This window comes from Zingiber officinale, unplaced genomic scaffold (genome assembly GCF_018446385.1).
Source record: "Zingiber officinale cultivar Zhangliang unplaced genomic scaffold, Zo_v1.1 ctg224, whole genome shotgun sequence".
Classification (NCBI taxonomy): Eukaryota; Viridiplantae; Streptophyta; class Magnoliopsida; order Zingiberales; family Zingiberaceae; genus Zingiber; species Zingiber officinale.
The window spans coordinates 829,805-846,989 of record NW_024589900.1 but is presented as its reverse complement, the minus strand read 5'-3'; the positions used below and the strand labels follow the sequence as shown (position 1 = coordinate 846,989).

The following is a 17,185-nucleotide window of genomic DNA, read 5'->3' as shown; positions in this document are numbered from 1 at the left end:
GATATCATACTCTTGAAGTGTTTTAGTTAATTCAGTTGATCTTTAATAGGTGCATCATTTGTTTCTTTTTTTTTTTGGGTCTTGGTGCAATCAAAATGGTTGCAGAGAACCACAAATAGTACCACTAAAATCACCTATGTCAAAGGTTGGTGAGTATTGAGACTGAATAAGAGATAAAGTGAATAATAGTTCTTATTATTGAGAATTCATAATCAACCTGGAGGACGACCATCTTCTGGGTGACTAGCCACAAAGATTAATCACTAACTTATGTGGAAATGTAAAAAGTGGAGCACTCTTTAATTCTAAATAAAAATGATTCATCACCCAATAGCTTCTCTCTTCTTGTTCTCAAGCTTAGAGGTTGATGAAAATCTGCCTTAATTTGCTGAAGAAAGATACTGAAACTGGATTTATAATACGACTCCATTATAATTTCGGTGATCCGTTAGACGGCTATATATCATGTAATGTTGTATTAGTACGTAGCAACAATAAAATACAAAATGGTTAAAGCCTTTATTCGTGTTTACAGTGTACTACTATACTTTTATTGTACCAACTCAAACATTGATCACTGCAAAAAAAAAATTTGCTACCTAGTGGTCTTATTGGTCGTTGATTGAACCAGTAAATTTTCGTTACTAGGTGGTATTGTACATAAACTCTGCTGGGATATTCTTATATGTAGAGCCAGAAATATATTAATTTTCTTTTTCAGATGTTCCTTGTTTTTTTTTTAAAATTTGGTTGATTGACGGGTTAGGTTAGGTGCAATTCTTAAAGACACTTGGTCTTGATTATAAGCAACAATTTGCAGGTTGGAAGCAGTTGAACTTATCCTTTGTGGATCTTTGTTTCCACCTGAGTTACCACTCAAAAATAGGGTGAAACATTGGGTGTCAATCTTTTCGGTGCTTGATAAATTCGAGATTAAAGCCATTGAGCAGATTCTTTTGCAAAAGCAAAGGTTTGTAGTTCTGATACAATAGTGAGGGGATTTTCTCTGTTCAGCTAGGAGTATCTAGTTTGTGATATATTCTCCACGGATTTTCAGGTGATTTCCTCTTGGATTGCAGGTTACAGCAAGAAATGCAGAAGTATCTGTCTCTTAGACAGACATATCAGGTTTGCCAAGATGGATGATCATACTGGTGATTGGTTGTTTTGTGTTGTTATTACAAATGGATCTTAAAATGCAGGAAGATGCATCTGAATTCCATAGAAGAATTTTTGTTTGCTTCAAGAGCATGTCTCGGTTGTTCAATGACCCTATGAAGGCTGAGGAGAATTTTCAGTTTCTCAATCAGTTGAAAGATGCTAATATTTGGAAAATCTTGACAACACTTCTTGATCCGTCCATTAGTTTGCAGGAATCATGGTCACGTCGGGTAGTTACTTGCATATTCCTTTATTGTTCTTCCATTGTGTTCTTTTTTAGCTGTCAGCTTTTTAACAGTTGGAATATTATTGAACACCGAAATGATGAAAAGATCAGAGTTGCAAGTTTCTCCATAATTTAATTGGATATATTTACAGAAAATTCCATGCTTGCTATTTGGAGTCTGCTAAATGTGGTCCATAATTGAATCCTTTTGTCACTGTTTGCAGGATGAGTTGCTTAGAATTCTTGGTGAGAAGCATCCACTTTATGATTTTATGAATACACTTACTTTGAAGTGTTCATACATACTCTTCAACAAAGAGTTTGTCAAAGAGATACTATCAGAAGCTGATGTTCAACATTCTGCTGGAAAGACGAAGCTTATTTCCTCCTGCATGAATGTGCTTACGGTACATACGTTTGCAGTTGCTTTAAATTGTAACTTTACATGTTGTATATTGTACAATACAATTCATACAAGTTTAAGCGCATGCATTTGATGTCTTTTCGCTGACAGAATTTACATTAATGAAATGCAACAGAAGTGATATTAGTTATTTGATTCTCAGTATTGGTAGCTGCAATTTAATTTGCTAAAATGAAGTGATAATTTTCGCATTGATCTCTGACTTTGCTCATTGTATCAATTGCGTTATTTCTACATATTGTCAACATCTGGAAATGTAGTTATTGTATACAGTTTGTTCCCAAACAAAATACATCTTCGTTTGAATTTATGATAGTGATTTTACCTTTTCACTTTCAACATTAGGCTCTTTAGTCTTTTCCTACAGAAACTGTTGATCCCTTATTTCAAATTATAAATATGCCTATTTCAGGTCATTTCAGGTTATTCTCCCTTGCTTTTAGCTGGCTGTGAAGAAGATATTCTTCTTCTTCTGAAAGTAGACAATGAATTAATTAAGGAAGGTATTGCTCATGTTCTAGCAAAGGCTGGTGGGTCCATTCGTGAACAACTGGCAATGACTTCAAGGTAAAACCAGTTACCAGCATGCTATGAAACTACAATTGCATACTTGTTTTTTCTTCCCTTTGTGACTCCCTGGTTTCCTTGTTAAAGCTGTGGACGTATGTTTACAGAGACTTTATGCTTGTTCATCATATTGCAGCTCGGTTGAACTTCTTTTAGAAAGGCTGTGTCTAGAGGGTACCAGGAAGCAGGCTAAATATTCTGTACAGGCCCTATCAGCAATAACTAAAGATGATGGTCTCAAGTCACTCTCTGTTCTTTACAAGGTTGCTATTAGTTTAATTTTGGTAAATTTTCTTTGAGGGGATAGCTAGACTAAAAAACTTTTCTGATTGATTTATCAGAGGCTTGTGGATATGTTGGCGGAGAAAACACATTTACCATCTATTTTGCAATCACTTGGATGTATTGCTCAAACTGCTTTGCCAATTTTTGAAACCAGAGAGGATGAAATTACTGAGTTCATTACCAGTAAAATCTTGCAGAACAGAAATGTAAGCCTTCCATTAAAATTTTATCTAGGTCTCTATAGACTCTTGACAATTCTTATGTTTGTGATTTTCCCATTTTGCAGAAGGCTGATGAAGTTTCTTTAGATAATACTCAATGGAATGAAATATCTGAACTGTGTTTGATGAAGGTCCATGCATGAACTATAGTACTAGATTACTGGAAAACCATTAGCGGTCAACATAAGACTTTCAAAAATCATACATTTCTATCTTTTGTGCAGGTGTTCGGTATCAAAACATTGGTAAAGAGTTACATGCCTGCTAGAGATGCTCATATGAGACCAGGAATTGAAAAGCTTCTGGAAATTCTTCAGAAAATACTTTCTTATGGGGAAATCTCAGATGAAATATGGTCAAGGTACTGAATATTTATTTTATTCAGGATAAACTTTGAGTGTTTTTTTCCTGCACATTTATGTTTGCTAAATTGCAATCCTTCTTGTAGTGATGTTGATAAAGCTCATATGAGGCTTGCTTCTGCAAAAGCTGTTCTTCGGTTATCAAGATATTGGGACCAAAAAATAACTACTAGTTTGTTTTATTTGACTCTAAGAATTTCTCAGGTTATTTGTCAATGTCAACATGTTTCTTAGACAATGAAATTTCAATCTGTTTATCTTTTGTGGATTCATTATGATGTTACCTTTTATGTCTATCATTTAGGATGCTTATGCTGAATCTAAGAAATCATTCTTAAACAAAATACATCAGTATATAAAGGAACGGTTGCTGGATGCAAAGTATGCTTGTGCCTTCTTACTTAGCTTTAATGATTTTCACTGCCCTGAATACGAAGAGGTTGGTCTTTTGTTTAATTTTGACCTAATAGATCATTTTTTTAATATTCAATTATTTGGGACATAGTAATTTTACTTTTAACAAGACACTTATCTTGCATTCCTGTAGTGTAAACAGAGTCTACTTGAACTTGTACACATATGTCGGCAATTTAAAATGCGGCAACTATCTGCACAATCTGACTTGAATGCCACCCCAGCTTACCCAGAATATATTCTTGCCTACATGGTCCATGCTCTTGCTCATGACTCTACATGTCCAAATATTGACGAGTGCATAGATGTTCAGGCATTTGAACCAATTTACTGGTACGCCCTTTCCTTTTGAATTTGAACTATCGTTCCTTGATTATCTTTACAAAGTTGTATACTTACATATTCCTACCTGAGTAAGACAGTCTTACTGTATTATTTTCCACTTATTTTTGTTACTGCCTTTAGTCTAAATTATGAAGAAATAGAGATGATTATTTTTCTATTATTTTATTTCGCTAAAATTCAGTCATTTTACTCATGTTTTGTTACAAACCGTTTTGAGAAATTATGCTAATATTTTTGTAGTTTTCAGGCGGTTGCATTTATTTCTTTCCTTGTTGTTGCATGGTGACAATGGTAACCAATCTGGTGCTTTTCCAATCCAGAGAAAGGAGAGCTATACTATAATCCTTTCCATCTTTCACAGTGTTAAAAGCGCCAGTGATGCAGTTGATGAAACAAAGTCAACTGTAAGTGATTACTTCTCCCAGACTGCTAAACAATTTCATATTTCAGCTCCATTTAATTGTTGCTTAGTCCTCTTGTTGCTCAGTCATGTTTCTTCTTCTATCCAATATTCATTTTGTTTTGGAGTGTCACTTACATTTTGTTAACTAACTGTGCTATGCATTTTGTTGGGGATATGCAGACTATACATGCTATATGTGAGCTTGGGCTCTCAATTTTGAAGAAACTAGTGCCTGAGCTTCAGGTCTCAGAGATTGATGTAGTTCCCTTGCCTAGCATGTTATTCAAAGCCATCGACGGTAGCCCTAATGATAGCATGACGGTGAGTCATTCCTGATTAAACGGTCTTCATCCTTTCAAAGGATGAAGTCTTACTCCATTCTTTTTTTTCCCTTGAGTTCTTCTTTGGAGATATCTTTTTTTTTGTGTGCGTCTCTATATCTGTATTGTTAACTGTCTCTCAAATTAACATTGTTCCATTCTCCTCAACCATGGTTGAGTGAACAGGCTCAACACCTTCAAACTGTTCTTATTAAAATTGTATTCTTCACATGGAAAGGGAAAAGGCAAATTAGCTTATGATGAAAATCGTGGAGACACAAATATCTAATTGAACTAATATGTTATGGAACCAAATTGTAGATGTGGAGAACATGTCATTCCAGTGAGAAATTAAACTACATTTCAGTGATAGAAGCTTTTTTACAAATGTTGTTCAATGTGTTCTAAAAGTTTTTTCAGAAATAGTACATTGTACCTGTGTTACTTCAAATAGGTATGATATCATCATAGTACTTAGACTATTTGATGTTTCATAATGAAGCATGATGTGTTGATTTTATGATGTCCAATTACATCATTGTAAAATGACTAATTTGGTAAACTATTAGTTGTGAAGGATACGACCATCAGTATCATAATAGGTATATATGAAAGAGAGCCAGATCCAAGGTCCGAAATTCTGGTTCCAGTGCAGTTTAGGCGCCAGGGAACTGTATTGTTTCTGTGTTTTACCCGCCAACAGTCAGCTTGCATCGTCACGGGTTATTTCATGCTGAGCTAGTTTTGGGTTCAATTTAGTCCTAATTAGCTTCAACTTAGACCTAAATAAATATTTAATGGGCAGAATAAGATATGTGGTGTAGGCTCAACCCGATTTGGGTCAAACTAGAGTCAAACCAAGTTAATTATCATATTATACAACTTGAATCCGATTTTGTATACTAAGGATATCTTATATAGATCAATCCTATATAGATGAACCCTCTTTTGCTTCCTAACATTCTGAGCTTTTGAGTTTAGTAATTAATTGATCAACTTTAGTCACTTTAAGATGAAATCAAAACAGGAAGTCCTATCTTCTGATCCACTTTTGGCATAAATGCTTAGCCAATTGTATTTCCCAATTCTTATTTGCTTTATATTTTTATTAATGTCTTTCTGAACTTATATTTGTGTTGCTTTTTGACTGAACTTTGTTTTATCCCCTTCTTAGGATGACAACAAACGGACGTGGTTGAGTAGTGATAGTGCCTTGGCCCATTTTGAAGCTCTTAGACTTGAGAATAAAAAAATGGTATCTACCTACAGGATTTAAGAAAAATTTTGGAATTGTAAATTTGATACATCGGTAACCATCTGGTTCATCATATTCTGACTACACAATTTCTGTTCGTGCTATATTTTAGGGTGACTCAGCTGTTGCAGATGATGGAATGATTATAGAAGAGAATGGAGATGACAATGAGGTTCCTCTTGGGAAGATGATGGAAATTCTCAGAAATCAAGGAGCCAAGAAGAAGAAAAAGAAGAAACAAGTGAAAAAGGACATATTTGATGATCTGGAAAATATTGACAGCGAGTTTGACATTCTGGGTGTGGTGAGAGAAATAAATTTGGACAATTTTGAGCAAGCTCAAGACCCAGCAGAAATAGTTACAGATCAGAGTCGCAGAAGTGAAAAGGTGTTTGGTAAAATCAATACTGAGAAGGAAATATCATCACCAAAAAGAAAACAAGATGTAATTGGGTTTGAGGTGCTCGTACCTACTCCAAAACGCAAAAGATCAATTTCCACGAGTAGGCCCAATTCATCAAAGGGTTTGAAGGGAAACACAAAGATATCTCCCCTACATTCTTTGTTAGAGCGGAGTTTGTTTGAGGAGGACAAGACTGAAACTAAAACTGATCTACTCTCATACGCGTCTGACATCTCATCCAAGAAAGGAAGAAAAGTTTCCAATGAAGTGCATGTTAAAAAAGATGCAGATAGCTCTTCAGAGGTTAAAATAAAAACATTTCATTCATATAAGGTTGTGGCCTTTCTAATTTGCTCATCATTATGTGATATATTACAGAAATTGGCATTACCAGATAACAGAAAGAAAGGTGATCAATCGAGAAGTACAACTAGTTCAACCAAAAAACGTAAAAGAAGAAGCATTGCTGGTTTAGAAAAGGTATGTTAACATAGTAACTTATTCATTATCTAGCTTTGTGATTGTTGCTTCCTTTCTTTTTTACTGATTACCAGTTCTAGCTAAGTCATTCCATTCCATTTCTATTATTGGCATATGCTTGATGCCAGATTAGGTCCTCAGTTTGCCCTTCTAATGATTAATTTTTTGCAAGTGTAAGATAACTATGATGATTGGTGATGTGCCATTTCTTGGAAGAACTTGATAAACAAAAGAAATGTGTTTCTAGACTGAAATATAGATTGTTTGTCATGCTACTCCAGTTACCTAGCTAACTTGCCACTAAAATTGAAGGGATCCAAGAGGAATAATAGAAAAATGAAAATCTTAGATTTCTGAATGGCTATATCTCTTCTTTTACCATCTCACATGTGGCATCTGTTTTGAATGAACCAATGATTATGACCTAATCATCTCCTTCACTCTGGTTAATAATGCTTCTAAACTTAACATTAGTCCTTGTTAAGCTAGAGCAATCGAACTGTTTCTCCATAAGTAAAAAAACTGAATTCAATTGGGGTGTCAGGCGTTACATTCCTAAATGCAGATAGAATATTTAAATTATGCTCCTTGATTCTCAAGTACCAAAATGCATTATAGTTTAGAACTTAGAGTTAAGCGCCAACAACTTCAAGATATAAAGTAATGATCAACTAGAGACAATAGGAGGGCATGAAGAACGCTGATGTCAGTCTATCTAATAGATAAATGATTAATCCAATGTGTCTGATTTATTGAAAAATTTCTTGTCATGTCACTTTTCTCCTTAACCAAGTTCATTTTTCTGAGAATATTTGTGAAAAAAGATCTAGCCAATTTAGTAGAAAGTTTATTTTCATTAAATCTAATGCATGAGTCATGCATACTAAACATAATATATGTGGTAAAAAGATCTAGGCTTGGTTCTTCAATTCACAACTTTGAGTGTCCTGTTGCATCAACTGTACTTATTCTTAGCTTGATTTCGTCTGACTACTCTGTTTTATGCTTGCACATCTTACAATTTGTACCAAATTATTGTTTTATGCTTCCTCCTTATCATTGATATGCTAATAATATATAGGAATTATTCTTAATGCATTTGCTAGCTTTTTTTAAAGAAAATTCTTAATGTTGACAAATCATATATGCTCGCAGTGTACGTCACTAATAGATCAATCAAATGAATCCGAGTTAGTTGGTTCCAGAATAAAGATCTGGTGGCCATTGGATAAACGGTAAGAATATGTAGAAGCCTTTTAATTGGTGCCTTGCTATGAAATTTGTTGTTTTTGCCAATTAACTTGTCGGCTATTAGTTATATGCAGAGGAAAACAGTATTATTCATTTGCATAAATGTGTTATCGGCCACACTTTATTACTCTTGAAACTTAAGTTGTTTATCCTATTTGAATTACGATGCTTCTTTTTTACAGATTCTATCAAGGTGTCGTGCAATCCTATGATCCAGAAAACAAGAAACACATGGTAAAAAAAACTGTCTTAAGTTGTTACTTCTCTCTGGTTTGCAGAAGCATTTGCATCTAAAAAAAAATTGGTTCCTTACCGGTCAGCAGTTTCCAAGTGTTATCTATTTTATTTGATTTTTTTATTTATTGGTTATAAACTTTTCCAAGTGTTATTGCCAAATGTCATGGACAAATCAACAAGTTAGGATCTACATGCAACTGATGTACTGCATTTTTGTGACTACCAATGTCGATTCCTAGACTATTGTCGTCCTAATGAAGCTTAAAAATATAATATTTTTATCAATGTTTTGTCAACACAATCTGGATTTAGAACTGCCTCAAATTAAGTTGACATTCATCTTGCTACCATTTTTACCTATCTTGCATATGTATCTGCTTTCCAAACTTATGTATCATGTGTCTTTTTGATTCACTGTAATAGATTCTTTATGATGATGGAGATGTGGAACTTCTTCTTTTAAGCAAAGAAAAATGGCAAATCGTCGATAACTCTCATTCACCGGCAAAGGTTTATTTTCTCTCAGCTCTTTTGTTTGCTCGAACCTTTATTAAATCCTTTTAAGTATCAAAGTTTCTAATGCATTGCTCCGCGTTACATTTTTTGCAGCAACTAAAATCCCATCTTCCATCAGTGTCTAAAGACATGTGAGTTCATCGGATCCTCTTGTTTGCTTTCATGGCATTAATGATACAACTTCGCTTAGAGGTGAGGAGGATAGAGGGAGGTCAAAGGAAGTGATACGACTTTTAGCTCAATGAAGCAATAAAATTTATGTTGCCCATTTCAAATAATTGAGATAAACACAGCTTGATGTTTATGATGATCAAACAATGCATACCCTTATTCTAGAAGCTTGAAAACATTGTCGTGAGACTGTAGGATGAAATTTAATCCATTCTTTAAAAAAGTGCAATGAGGACTTCGTAGCTTCCTCTTGATTCTTATTCAGTTCTATCTACGAATGGCATTGCAGTTCACCGGAGTCTGTAAATAACAAGAATAACCATTCCGATCCTGGAAAAAATAAGGAGAGCAGGAATAAGTATGTAGAATCTAGTTGCTTTGTTCTTTTACAGTTTTGCCTATTAAACTAAACATCTAATTTATCAAATAGAGAACTTGACAGGTCTTCCTCCTCTAAGGCAAAGAAAATGGGTTCTACTAAAAAGAAAGCAGAGGAAAGCAGCAAACCGGTGTCAATGAGCAACACTGAAGCAGATCCTAGTCCGGGCAGTAAGGATGAGTCGGAGGAGAGGGGCATTCTTCAGTCTGAGTTCAATTATGCAAAACAGGTACATATGATTATTCGGCCTTTGGTATCCATTTGTGCCAGTTCTATTATTATTTTTATTTATTTATTTGCAGCCTCACCAACCTCCGAAACAGAAGAGAAAACAAAAACTGAAGAGTTGGGTGATGAGGACAGGTCGCCAAATTTCTCAGACACCAAAGATAACTCAGACGATGAACCCATTGTATGTTCATCTTTCTTTCTTGATCTCCGGTATTACTTTCATGCTTGATCTTGCCGACAATGACCACTCTTCCAATGTAAACAAAAAATGATGCAGAATGTGTGGAGGCTACGAGCAATGAAGTCCACTTGATCCTTCAAATCCAGCCCTAACCCGAATGTGCATCTGCCAAAATGCAGCTTCTATTGCCAGGCAACCGCTACTACTAGGATTTTCGACATGTTGATAAGACTATGTAAAATAACAGATGCCGTATAGTCCAGTGCAAAATTTTAGGAATCCATCTAGGCATGACTTGTTCATGTGAACAATCGAAAACTTGATTACCTTTCTCGTGTTAGATTAGTTTAGATGTTTGTTATGGATTTGCAAATCCCATTCATTGCCTCCATGTGTTGTATCATGCAACTGCATAAACTAGCAAATAACCAACATGTTATTGAAGCTTCTTGTTGATGATTCCCTGATGCTTGGTTAAGTTAACTCAATAAACCATGTTTTGTATCAGAGTTTTGTATGAATTGATCAAGAGGATTTAAATCCAAACTGTCAAAATATCAAAGTAATAAGTTTTTGATCTGTTAAGTTATTTCACTAAAATTAATTGAGTTGGTAATGATTATTGATCAGAATTTTAGTAAGAACATAAAAATTAAGAAATGTAGAGAGTTATATTGTGGTAAAAGGTGAAACGCTTGCCCTCAGCGCTTCTGTCATATCCGACCCAAGGTCATCATGAGGGAGGTAAATTGTAACATTTGAGCGAGTATGTGACGGACAGAGTATAATACAGGGATAGAGGACTTATTCTCTAGCTGTTCCGAATGTAGATAGTTATATGGTGTGATGATAAGAGGAGGGTGGAACAATAAGGATTTAAATCTCAAAATTTTTGTAAGATCAGATAATCACTGACTTAAATTATATATAAAAAAACAGAAATGCTAGATGTTGATAAGAATCCACCCCCATTAATTTGATGCAAACACAAACCATGGCATACTTCTTCCAAAGCCTCCTAAAGAAGTCAATTATTACGGCACCATCGCCGGCGATTACTTGTGATGAAATTGGGGGTCAAAATTGGGGAAATTGTAGCCGGCGGCGCCGCTGGGCCCTGCTTCTCCTCCGCCGCCGCCGCCGTACATGTTGAAGAAGTAGCCCACCATGCTCTCGCTCATGAGATTACTCGGTTGCGCTGGCGCCGGCGGCATGAGGAATCCAGACAGAGGGGGAGTGGCGAAGTACTGGGGAGCAGGGGCGGAAATGTCGGGAACAGGGGCGGCGGCGTTGCGGTGGTGCTTGGGGAGGTGGAGCGTGGGGGGAGCGTTGTGGCCGGAGGAGGAGTCAGTGGCTGCGCCGGCCTCGAGCTCGCGGTAGCGGTGGAGGAAGAGGGTTAGGGGGTCAAGGTAGTCGTCGAAGCCGAGCTTGCGCATGGCCCAGAGGACGTCGTCGGCGGTGACGGTCTTGCGCTGCTCGCGCTGGCACCGCTCGTTGGCCTCGCTGGTGATGAAGCTGATGTACTCCGACACGCACTCCTGGATCATCTCCTTCGCGTCGTCGGAGATCTTTGCGTGCGCCGGCAGCACCCGGCGCATGATACGGATCACGTTCGCGATCGGCATGAACCGGTCCTGCTCCCGCACCGCCGGCGCAGGATGCGGTGCTGGATGCGCTTGTAAGCCGCCACTCATGGCGGCATTATCCCTTTCAGCGGTGGTGGTCCGGGCAGATCCTCCTCCTCCGGCGCCGGACAGAACTGCAGAGTGCAAACAGCACGAAGAAAGGAATTCACATAGCACACCCTATAGTTTTCAACGCTATCATTGAAGTCCCTATTTTATTTTGTAGGTAATTTTAGAAACACCAACTAAGGTTTAGTTAAATCTCAACATACCCGTTAATATTTCTATTTTAGTATTAACAAACTTATTTCAGGGGTTCTTTAAAAATTATCCAAACTTTGTAGTCGTGACGACAATTTAATCCCCTGCATGCACGCGAAAAGACCAAACAAGCGCCGTCGTGTTGCCACGTCCCTAGCACACACGTGTCGACCTCAGGAGAGGTAGTGGACTTGACGCCTCGCGAATCTAAAAAGCACCGTAACGTCAGACGATGCTCACGCGATTGGCGAGCGCCGACAGACGGCCGGATGGCGCGGAGCGATGAATCCGACGCCCCAGATTGAACACAAAATTCATACGCACGCGACAAGAGACGTTTGGTGTCTTCTATATGTATTCATGGCAGTGAAGCCAACTCATTAATATCTCTTTTATAAAAAAAAATTATTAACACAAAAAAAATCTAATTTCTTACAAATTTACACTATTTCACGTATAAAATAATTTTTCATATGAACGAGATAACAAAGAACTATTTTTTTCTAACTTTTTAAAATAATTTAAGTCGTATATTTTCACTGAAAGAGAATAATCTCAATGCAAAGGACAAACAAAATAGATTGTTAGAGATTCAAATAAAAATATCAATATATAAAGGTAAAAAATAGGCAAAAGGATGGGATGAAGAAAGATAGAGATGGAGAGGAGGTAAGAAGGGGTTTTTTAAAGTAGAATTAACTGGAATAATTGATGGTAAAAGAAAGGATTAGATATTTAGAATTCAAATTAAAAAATATAAATATATATAAAGGGACCTTGTAGTGAAGCCTGTTGGTTGCCAAGGAGGCCTGCACCACTTGCCATCTTCCCCCTAAATTTGCCCTCTCCTTGTGAAAAGTGGAAGAGAATGGCATTGGGGAAGTAGAGACATGTATTTATACTAGTTTCTATACGGGGAGAAAGGAGACCTTCCAAGTGGCAAAACCCTAACTGCATCGTGAACAGTGCACTCATTAATTGTATTCTCATTTTGGTTCCTCTACTTTCAATAATTGCTATATATATATATTCAAATTCAATGCCATTATTTTAAAATAATCAATTAATTATAATAAAAGCGAAATGCTTGGGTCGCATAAAGATTAATCAAACAATTACTTTTACAATAAAATGCTTTTATTTCTTTATGTTTATTTATTATGTACACAACTAAATACGACGATATAAATATAAATTAATATTTAAAAAATAACCAATTTTTTTTATTATTTTAAGTGAAAAAGCTATTGGGCCGTCTATCATGGATCCATTTCATCATAACAGATCCTGGCCGGCCCACCCCCATCTTGCTTGCGCAAGCATGCCGCATGGATGGCGTCATGATTCAAATGAGTTAATGGACTGAGGGAAGCCCATTTAAGTGAAGGCCCATTAATAGGGGCCGGCTGCGATTCTGGATGAGTTTCTCAGAAAATAATAATATATGTCGATTCCATAATCAAATATTCATTAACTTAAAAAGGTCACTATTATTATTAATAATAATATAAAAAAATGGAATTTGTTGGGAGACAAGGACATGAAATGTCAAGCCTTGCCCCAACTTTGGGCAACTCATGGTTAGCAACCATGATTCCATTTTAGAAAAAGTACAAATTAAAAATGTTATAAGGACCAAAATAAGGACGACGATGATGAGCATTTTGTGTGATGATGGCGACAATAAGGCAACACAAGGTGGAAGTTCTGGGACCCTGAGGTCATGGTATAGCATCGACATAGCATCAACTTAGTTTTTCTCACATTTAAGGATTGAGTATGTGCTTCAACGAATTAACATGATATTTTTTAAAAAAAAGATGATTGATCTAAGAATTTTGAATTAATAGATCATCCGTTATGAATATTTTTCAATTTGTCTCAATAATAAAAGTAAATTTTTAATAGACTAAATTGATCGTCCTCAAACTTAACCACTTGGAGATGAAATATAATGGTATCAATGGCAGGCAAAAGGTGAAGGAGGGTGAGGCAACATGGGAATTTGGGTCGTACTGCCAAACCCTAACAATGGCAGAAGTGGGTCCATGCATGTCTGAGCAAATCTTACGAGGAGGAGGAAAGTGGACTGTAGCCATGACTGACAGAGCCTGTTTAAGGAATCATCTAGACCATTTTCATTAGTAGTAAGAACCAATGTGACAGAGTTACTACACTTAATTATCATCAACTGTGTACTAAGTTCCAAACCTAGCTAGTGGACCTGCATGACTAATAATTTTAGAGGATAGACTCCATTTTTTCTCATTGTAGCTATAGCAATGGGCCTAGTCTAGTCTAGTCTAACCTAATCCCTTGATTCAACGCAAAGAATTGCATAAATTATGCAGTGGAGCAAGGAAACCAACTAAACACTGTTCCTTTTCAAGTTCTAAACTTGTAATTGTATGAAAATAAAAGCAGTTGTATGTTTTATAAGAAAAGAAGAGAAGAGGAGATAGGGACAAAGAGAAGAGACAAGGATCCATGGAGCTTCTCAGTTTGCTGGTTGCACTCACTTTGTTCATTTTGACTTTGTGGAATGTGAGCACTGAGCTGCTAGCAATTTGTTCGACCACACCAAAACCCCTGGGCCTCATCTTCTGCATCACAATCCAAAGAATTTAAACCTAAAGCTGCATTAGTTTAGATCCACAAAAGTGTTGGCATGAGTTAGTAATTACTTTTTAAGAGTTTTTTTCGGTCTGTGCAATTTGTAAATCCCCCTGAGAACCTTTAGCAAAGTAAGTGCAGCGATAGAAAGAGTAGCACAAAAAGTAGCAATGAACTCCATACTGCTAGTTCATGATCTCGAATGAACTCCATACTGATTGTGCTTATTTGGCTATCAATTAATATACAATTGATAGATTTCTATGATCTATACATTAATGACTACATAGAGCTCTATCTGTGCTTAGCTTCTGATTACAACTCTGTGATGAACAAGGAGTGCAACTCTGTCATAATTAATTGCCTTGAGTTTCATTAATGCTATATGATGCTACAATATTCTTCTGATCTATATATATATATATATATATATTTATATATATGATTTTGTCCAAGCGCTGAGTCGACGAACGCTAGGAACGTGACACGCTCCGCTATCTTCGACTGGTGGTGTATCTCTCCGGCGAACCTGCAAAGAAGCCGAGCCGGGAGGGGTTTCCCGACGACGGTCCTCTGACGCTCAAGTCAGCCAACGAGAGAGGCAGCGTAATGTGGCTACAGTAAAAAGTTGTCCATACCTTCGTCGACGTCTGGGGTCCTTATATAGGACCCCGGGGAGGCGTGGACACGCTTCTCTATGCGTGCACGCTTCCCCAAACATACCTTAATAAGCCTCTGTCAGAAAAGTACCTCTGACGTCATTCCGCAATCGTCCGAGCATATCCCGGATGTGACGGTGGAAGCTTCCGTCGTATAATCCTGTGTACGGCTCGGCCGCCAACTCTGCTGCTTGTCGGCGGCAGGCGTCTCGAGGATGATATTATCCCCTGTCTCCTTTGTCCTCTTGCGTTCCCTGTCTGCTCCAGGGCCGAGCGAGTCGGCCGCTCGGCAGACATATAACTTCTGCATCGATCGTATGCTCAGATGAGACTGCTCTCGCCTATGTTGCCTTGTGCACCGGCCGAACGGACAGCCCGCTCGGCCCTTGAAACCTTCTTACCTTGAGCATCGGAAATCCGACCCCCAGTCGGGTTGTCTTCATTCGGTTCGGGGGACTCACGGCCGGTCGGCCTACATCACCCGGTCAGTCGGTCCGCTTCGTCCGGTCGGCCGGTCTCAGGGTTAAATCTCATGACCTCTGACCTCTACGTATCGTTGATCTTCTGTCAACGAGGATCCCCGTCCTTATCACCGGATATATATATATATATATATATATTGAAATTATATGAATAAAATGGTTAATTGCACCATGAACGTTGTTTCAGTGGCTGTCTGGCTGATGTGAAGAAAGCGCATGAGAAAGAAGCATCCTTATCGGAGAAGAAAACTCGGCGAAGAAAACGGTTTCGTGTTATTCTAGACGTATAAAACCGATATATACTGAAAAAGCAAGAGAGAAAGGGGAATGATCAATGATAACGTAACGCGTACCGGTATATACATGAGAAGAGAGGAGAGAGGAGAGGAGAGGAGAGGAGAGGAGAGGAGCGGGAAGGGCGCGACAAAAGCAGCGAGCGCCTCTTCTCTTCGACATCGTAATTTACCTCTCCAAATCCCTAATTTTAATCGATCAATCAGACGAAGAATGAATCCACGAGGGATCCGCTTCGCCGTCGCCTGCCTTCCCGGCGATCTCCGAATCAACTTTTTTCTCTCGGATGATTAGTTCCGCCGCCGGCTCGGCCGACGACGAGTAGGACGACTTGCAGCTGCCGGCGGCGCCGATGAGTGGTTGCGAAACACCGGCTCCGGAGAATTGTACGGTCGCCCAGCTGGAGGGGGCAGGGTCGGGCAGCATGATTGCCGCCTGCGGCGGCTGCGGGAGGGCGGCGAAGTCGTCGGAGGTGAAGAAGGTTGCTGGGGTCGGGGGTTGGAGGAGTGAGTGGAGGTTGGGAGTGAGTTGATTAGAGTTAGAGTTAGTTGCGGCGGCGGTGACGGTGGCAGAGGCGGGGATTGTTAGGGTTAGAGAAGGGGGAAGAGGAGGAGTATTGCGAATGGGAATGGGGAAGGGGGGAGACGAGTGGGGCTTGTGGGAGAAGGGGCCAAGGAGGAAGGGTGACGCCGCGGCGGCGGTAGCGGAGGAAGAATGGTGGAGGAGTTGGTCGATGCGTGAGCGGAGGAAGGGGGAGGAAGCGGCGGCGGGTACGGCGAAAGGGGCGGCGGGGATGCCGGTAAACTCCTGAACCATGGCGCGGAAGTTGGAGGTGTCCGTCGTGAGCACCGTCGTCGGAGCGCGGCGCGTGGCGCGGGAGCGCTTCCTCGAACTCCGGGGGGCCGGCGCCAGTGCGGGCGGGGGATCTGTCTGCGGCCCCACCGCCGCCGCCGAAGGCTGGCTTCCGGAGGCGGAGGGGAGGAGCGTGGAGGGGAAGGAGGAGGAGGAGTCTAGGTAGAAGAGGGAGGAGTAGTCGAAGAAGTGGGGACCGACGGAGGAAAGAGACGGCGGAGGCGGAAGGGTGACGACGGAGGCGGAGGCGGACGTGTGGAAGAAGGCGGAGAGGGAGTCGACATCATCGCTGCCGCCTCCGCCGCCGCCGGAGGAGGAGTGAAGACTGCTGGTGTTGCCGGAATCCATAGAAAGAGGTGCGCAATCCAATTTCTATCTTGTTTTGGTAATTTATTCAAATTTTAGGTGATTTAAATCGATCTAGAAACGAAAAAGAGACGGCATGGAATAATACTTATTATTATTATTATTATTATTATTATAATAGGAAAAACAAGAGCGGAAGAGAAAAAGTAGAAACTCTTTTTTTCCATTGGGATCAATAAATTCACGGCACAAAATTAAACA

The 17,185-nt window shown here is 39.0% G+C and overlaps 3 protein-coding genes across 3 annotated transcripts; 1 reads left to right on the top strand and 2 right to left on the bottom strand.

Annotated features, from left to right (window-relative positions):
- Window positions 1-807: 807 nt before the first annotated feature.
- LOC122036919 (sister chromatid cohesion protein PDS5 homolog B-like) lies at window positions 808-10,276 on the top strand (the record flags this gene model as incomplete). Its single annotated transcript, XM_042596355.1, has 25 exons — window positions 808-970; window positions 1,080-1,128; window positions 1,203-1,391; window positions 1,612-1,794; window positions 2,224-2,378; window positions 2,515-2,641; window positions 2,720-2,869; window positions 2,950-3,015; window positions 3,109-3,245; window positions 3,333-3,450; window positions 3,551-3,685; window positions 3,794-3,993; window positions 4,253-4,409; window positions 4,589-4,729; window positions 5,903-5,983; window positions 6,096-6,689; window positions 6,765-6,866; window positions 8,022-8,101; window positions 8,300-8,351; window positions 8,778-8,864; window positions 8,964-9,001; window positions 9,331-9,399; window positions 9,472-9,649; window positions 9,723-9,832; window positions 9,929-10,276. Coding segments are annotated over 25 exons (3,386 nt in total), but the record flags the coding sequence as incomplete, so codon positions are not given.
- Window positions 10,277-10,887: 611 nt separating this feature from the next.
- LOC122036918 (nuclear transcription factor Y subunit B-8-like) lies at window positions 10,888-11,565 on the bottom strand. Its single transcript, XM_042596352.1, has one exon. The coding sequence runs from the start codon at window positions 11,524-11,526 to the stop codon at window positions 10,888-10,890; it is 639 nt and encodes a 212-aa protein (XP_042452286.1). The 5' UTR covers window positions 11,527-11,565.
- Window positions 11,566-15,790: 4,225 nt separating this feature from the next.
- Window positions 15,791-17,163, bottom strand: LOC122036924 (mucin-2-like). Its single transcript, XM_042596363.1, has one exon. The coding sequence runs from the start codon at window positions 16,964-16,966 to the stop codon at window positions 15,965-15,967; it is 1,002 nt and encodes a 333-aa protein (XP_042452297.1). The 5' UTR covers window positions 16,967-17,163; the 3' UTR covers window positions 15,791-15,964.
- Between the last annotated feature and the right edge of the window lie 22 nt (window positions 17,164-17,185).

Bases quoted from the DNA above. Each gene is read 5' to 3' on its own strand.
- LOC122036918 (XM_042596352.1), bottom strand. From the start codon at position 11,526: ATGAGTGGCGGCTTACAAGCGCATCCAGCACCGCATCCTGCGCCGGCG.
- LOC122036924 (XM_042596363.1), bottom strand. From the start codon at position 16,966: ATGGATTCCGGCAACACCAGCAGTCTTCACTCCTCCTCCGGCGGCGGC.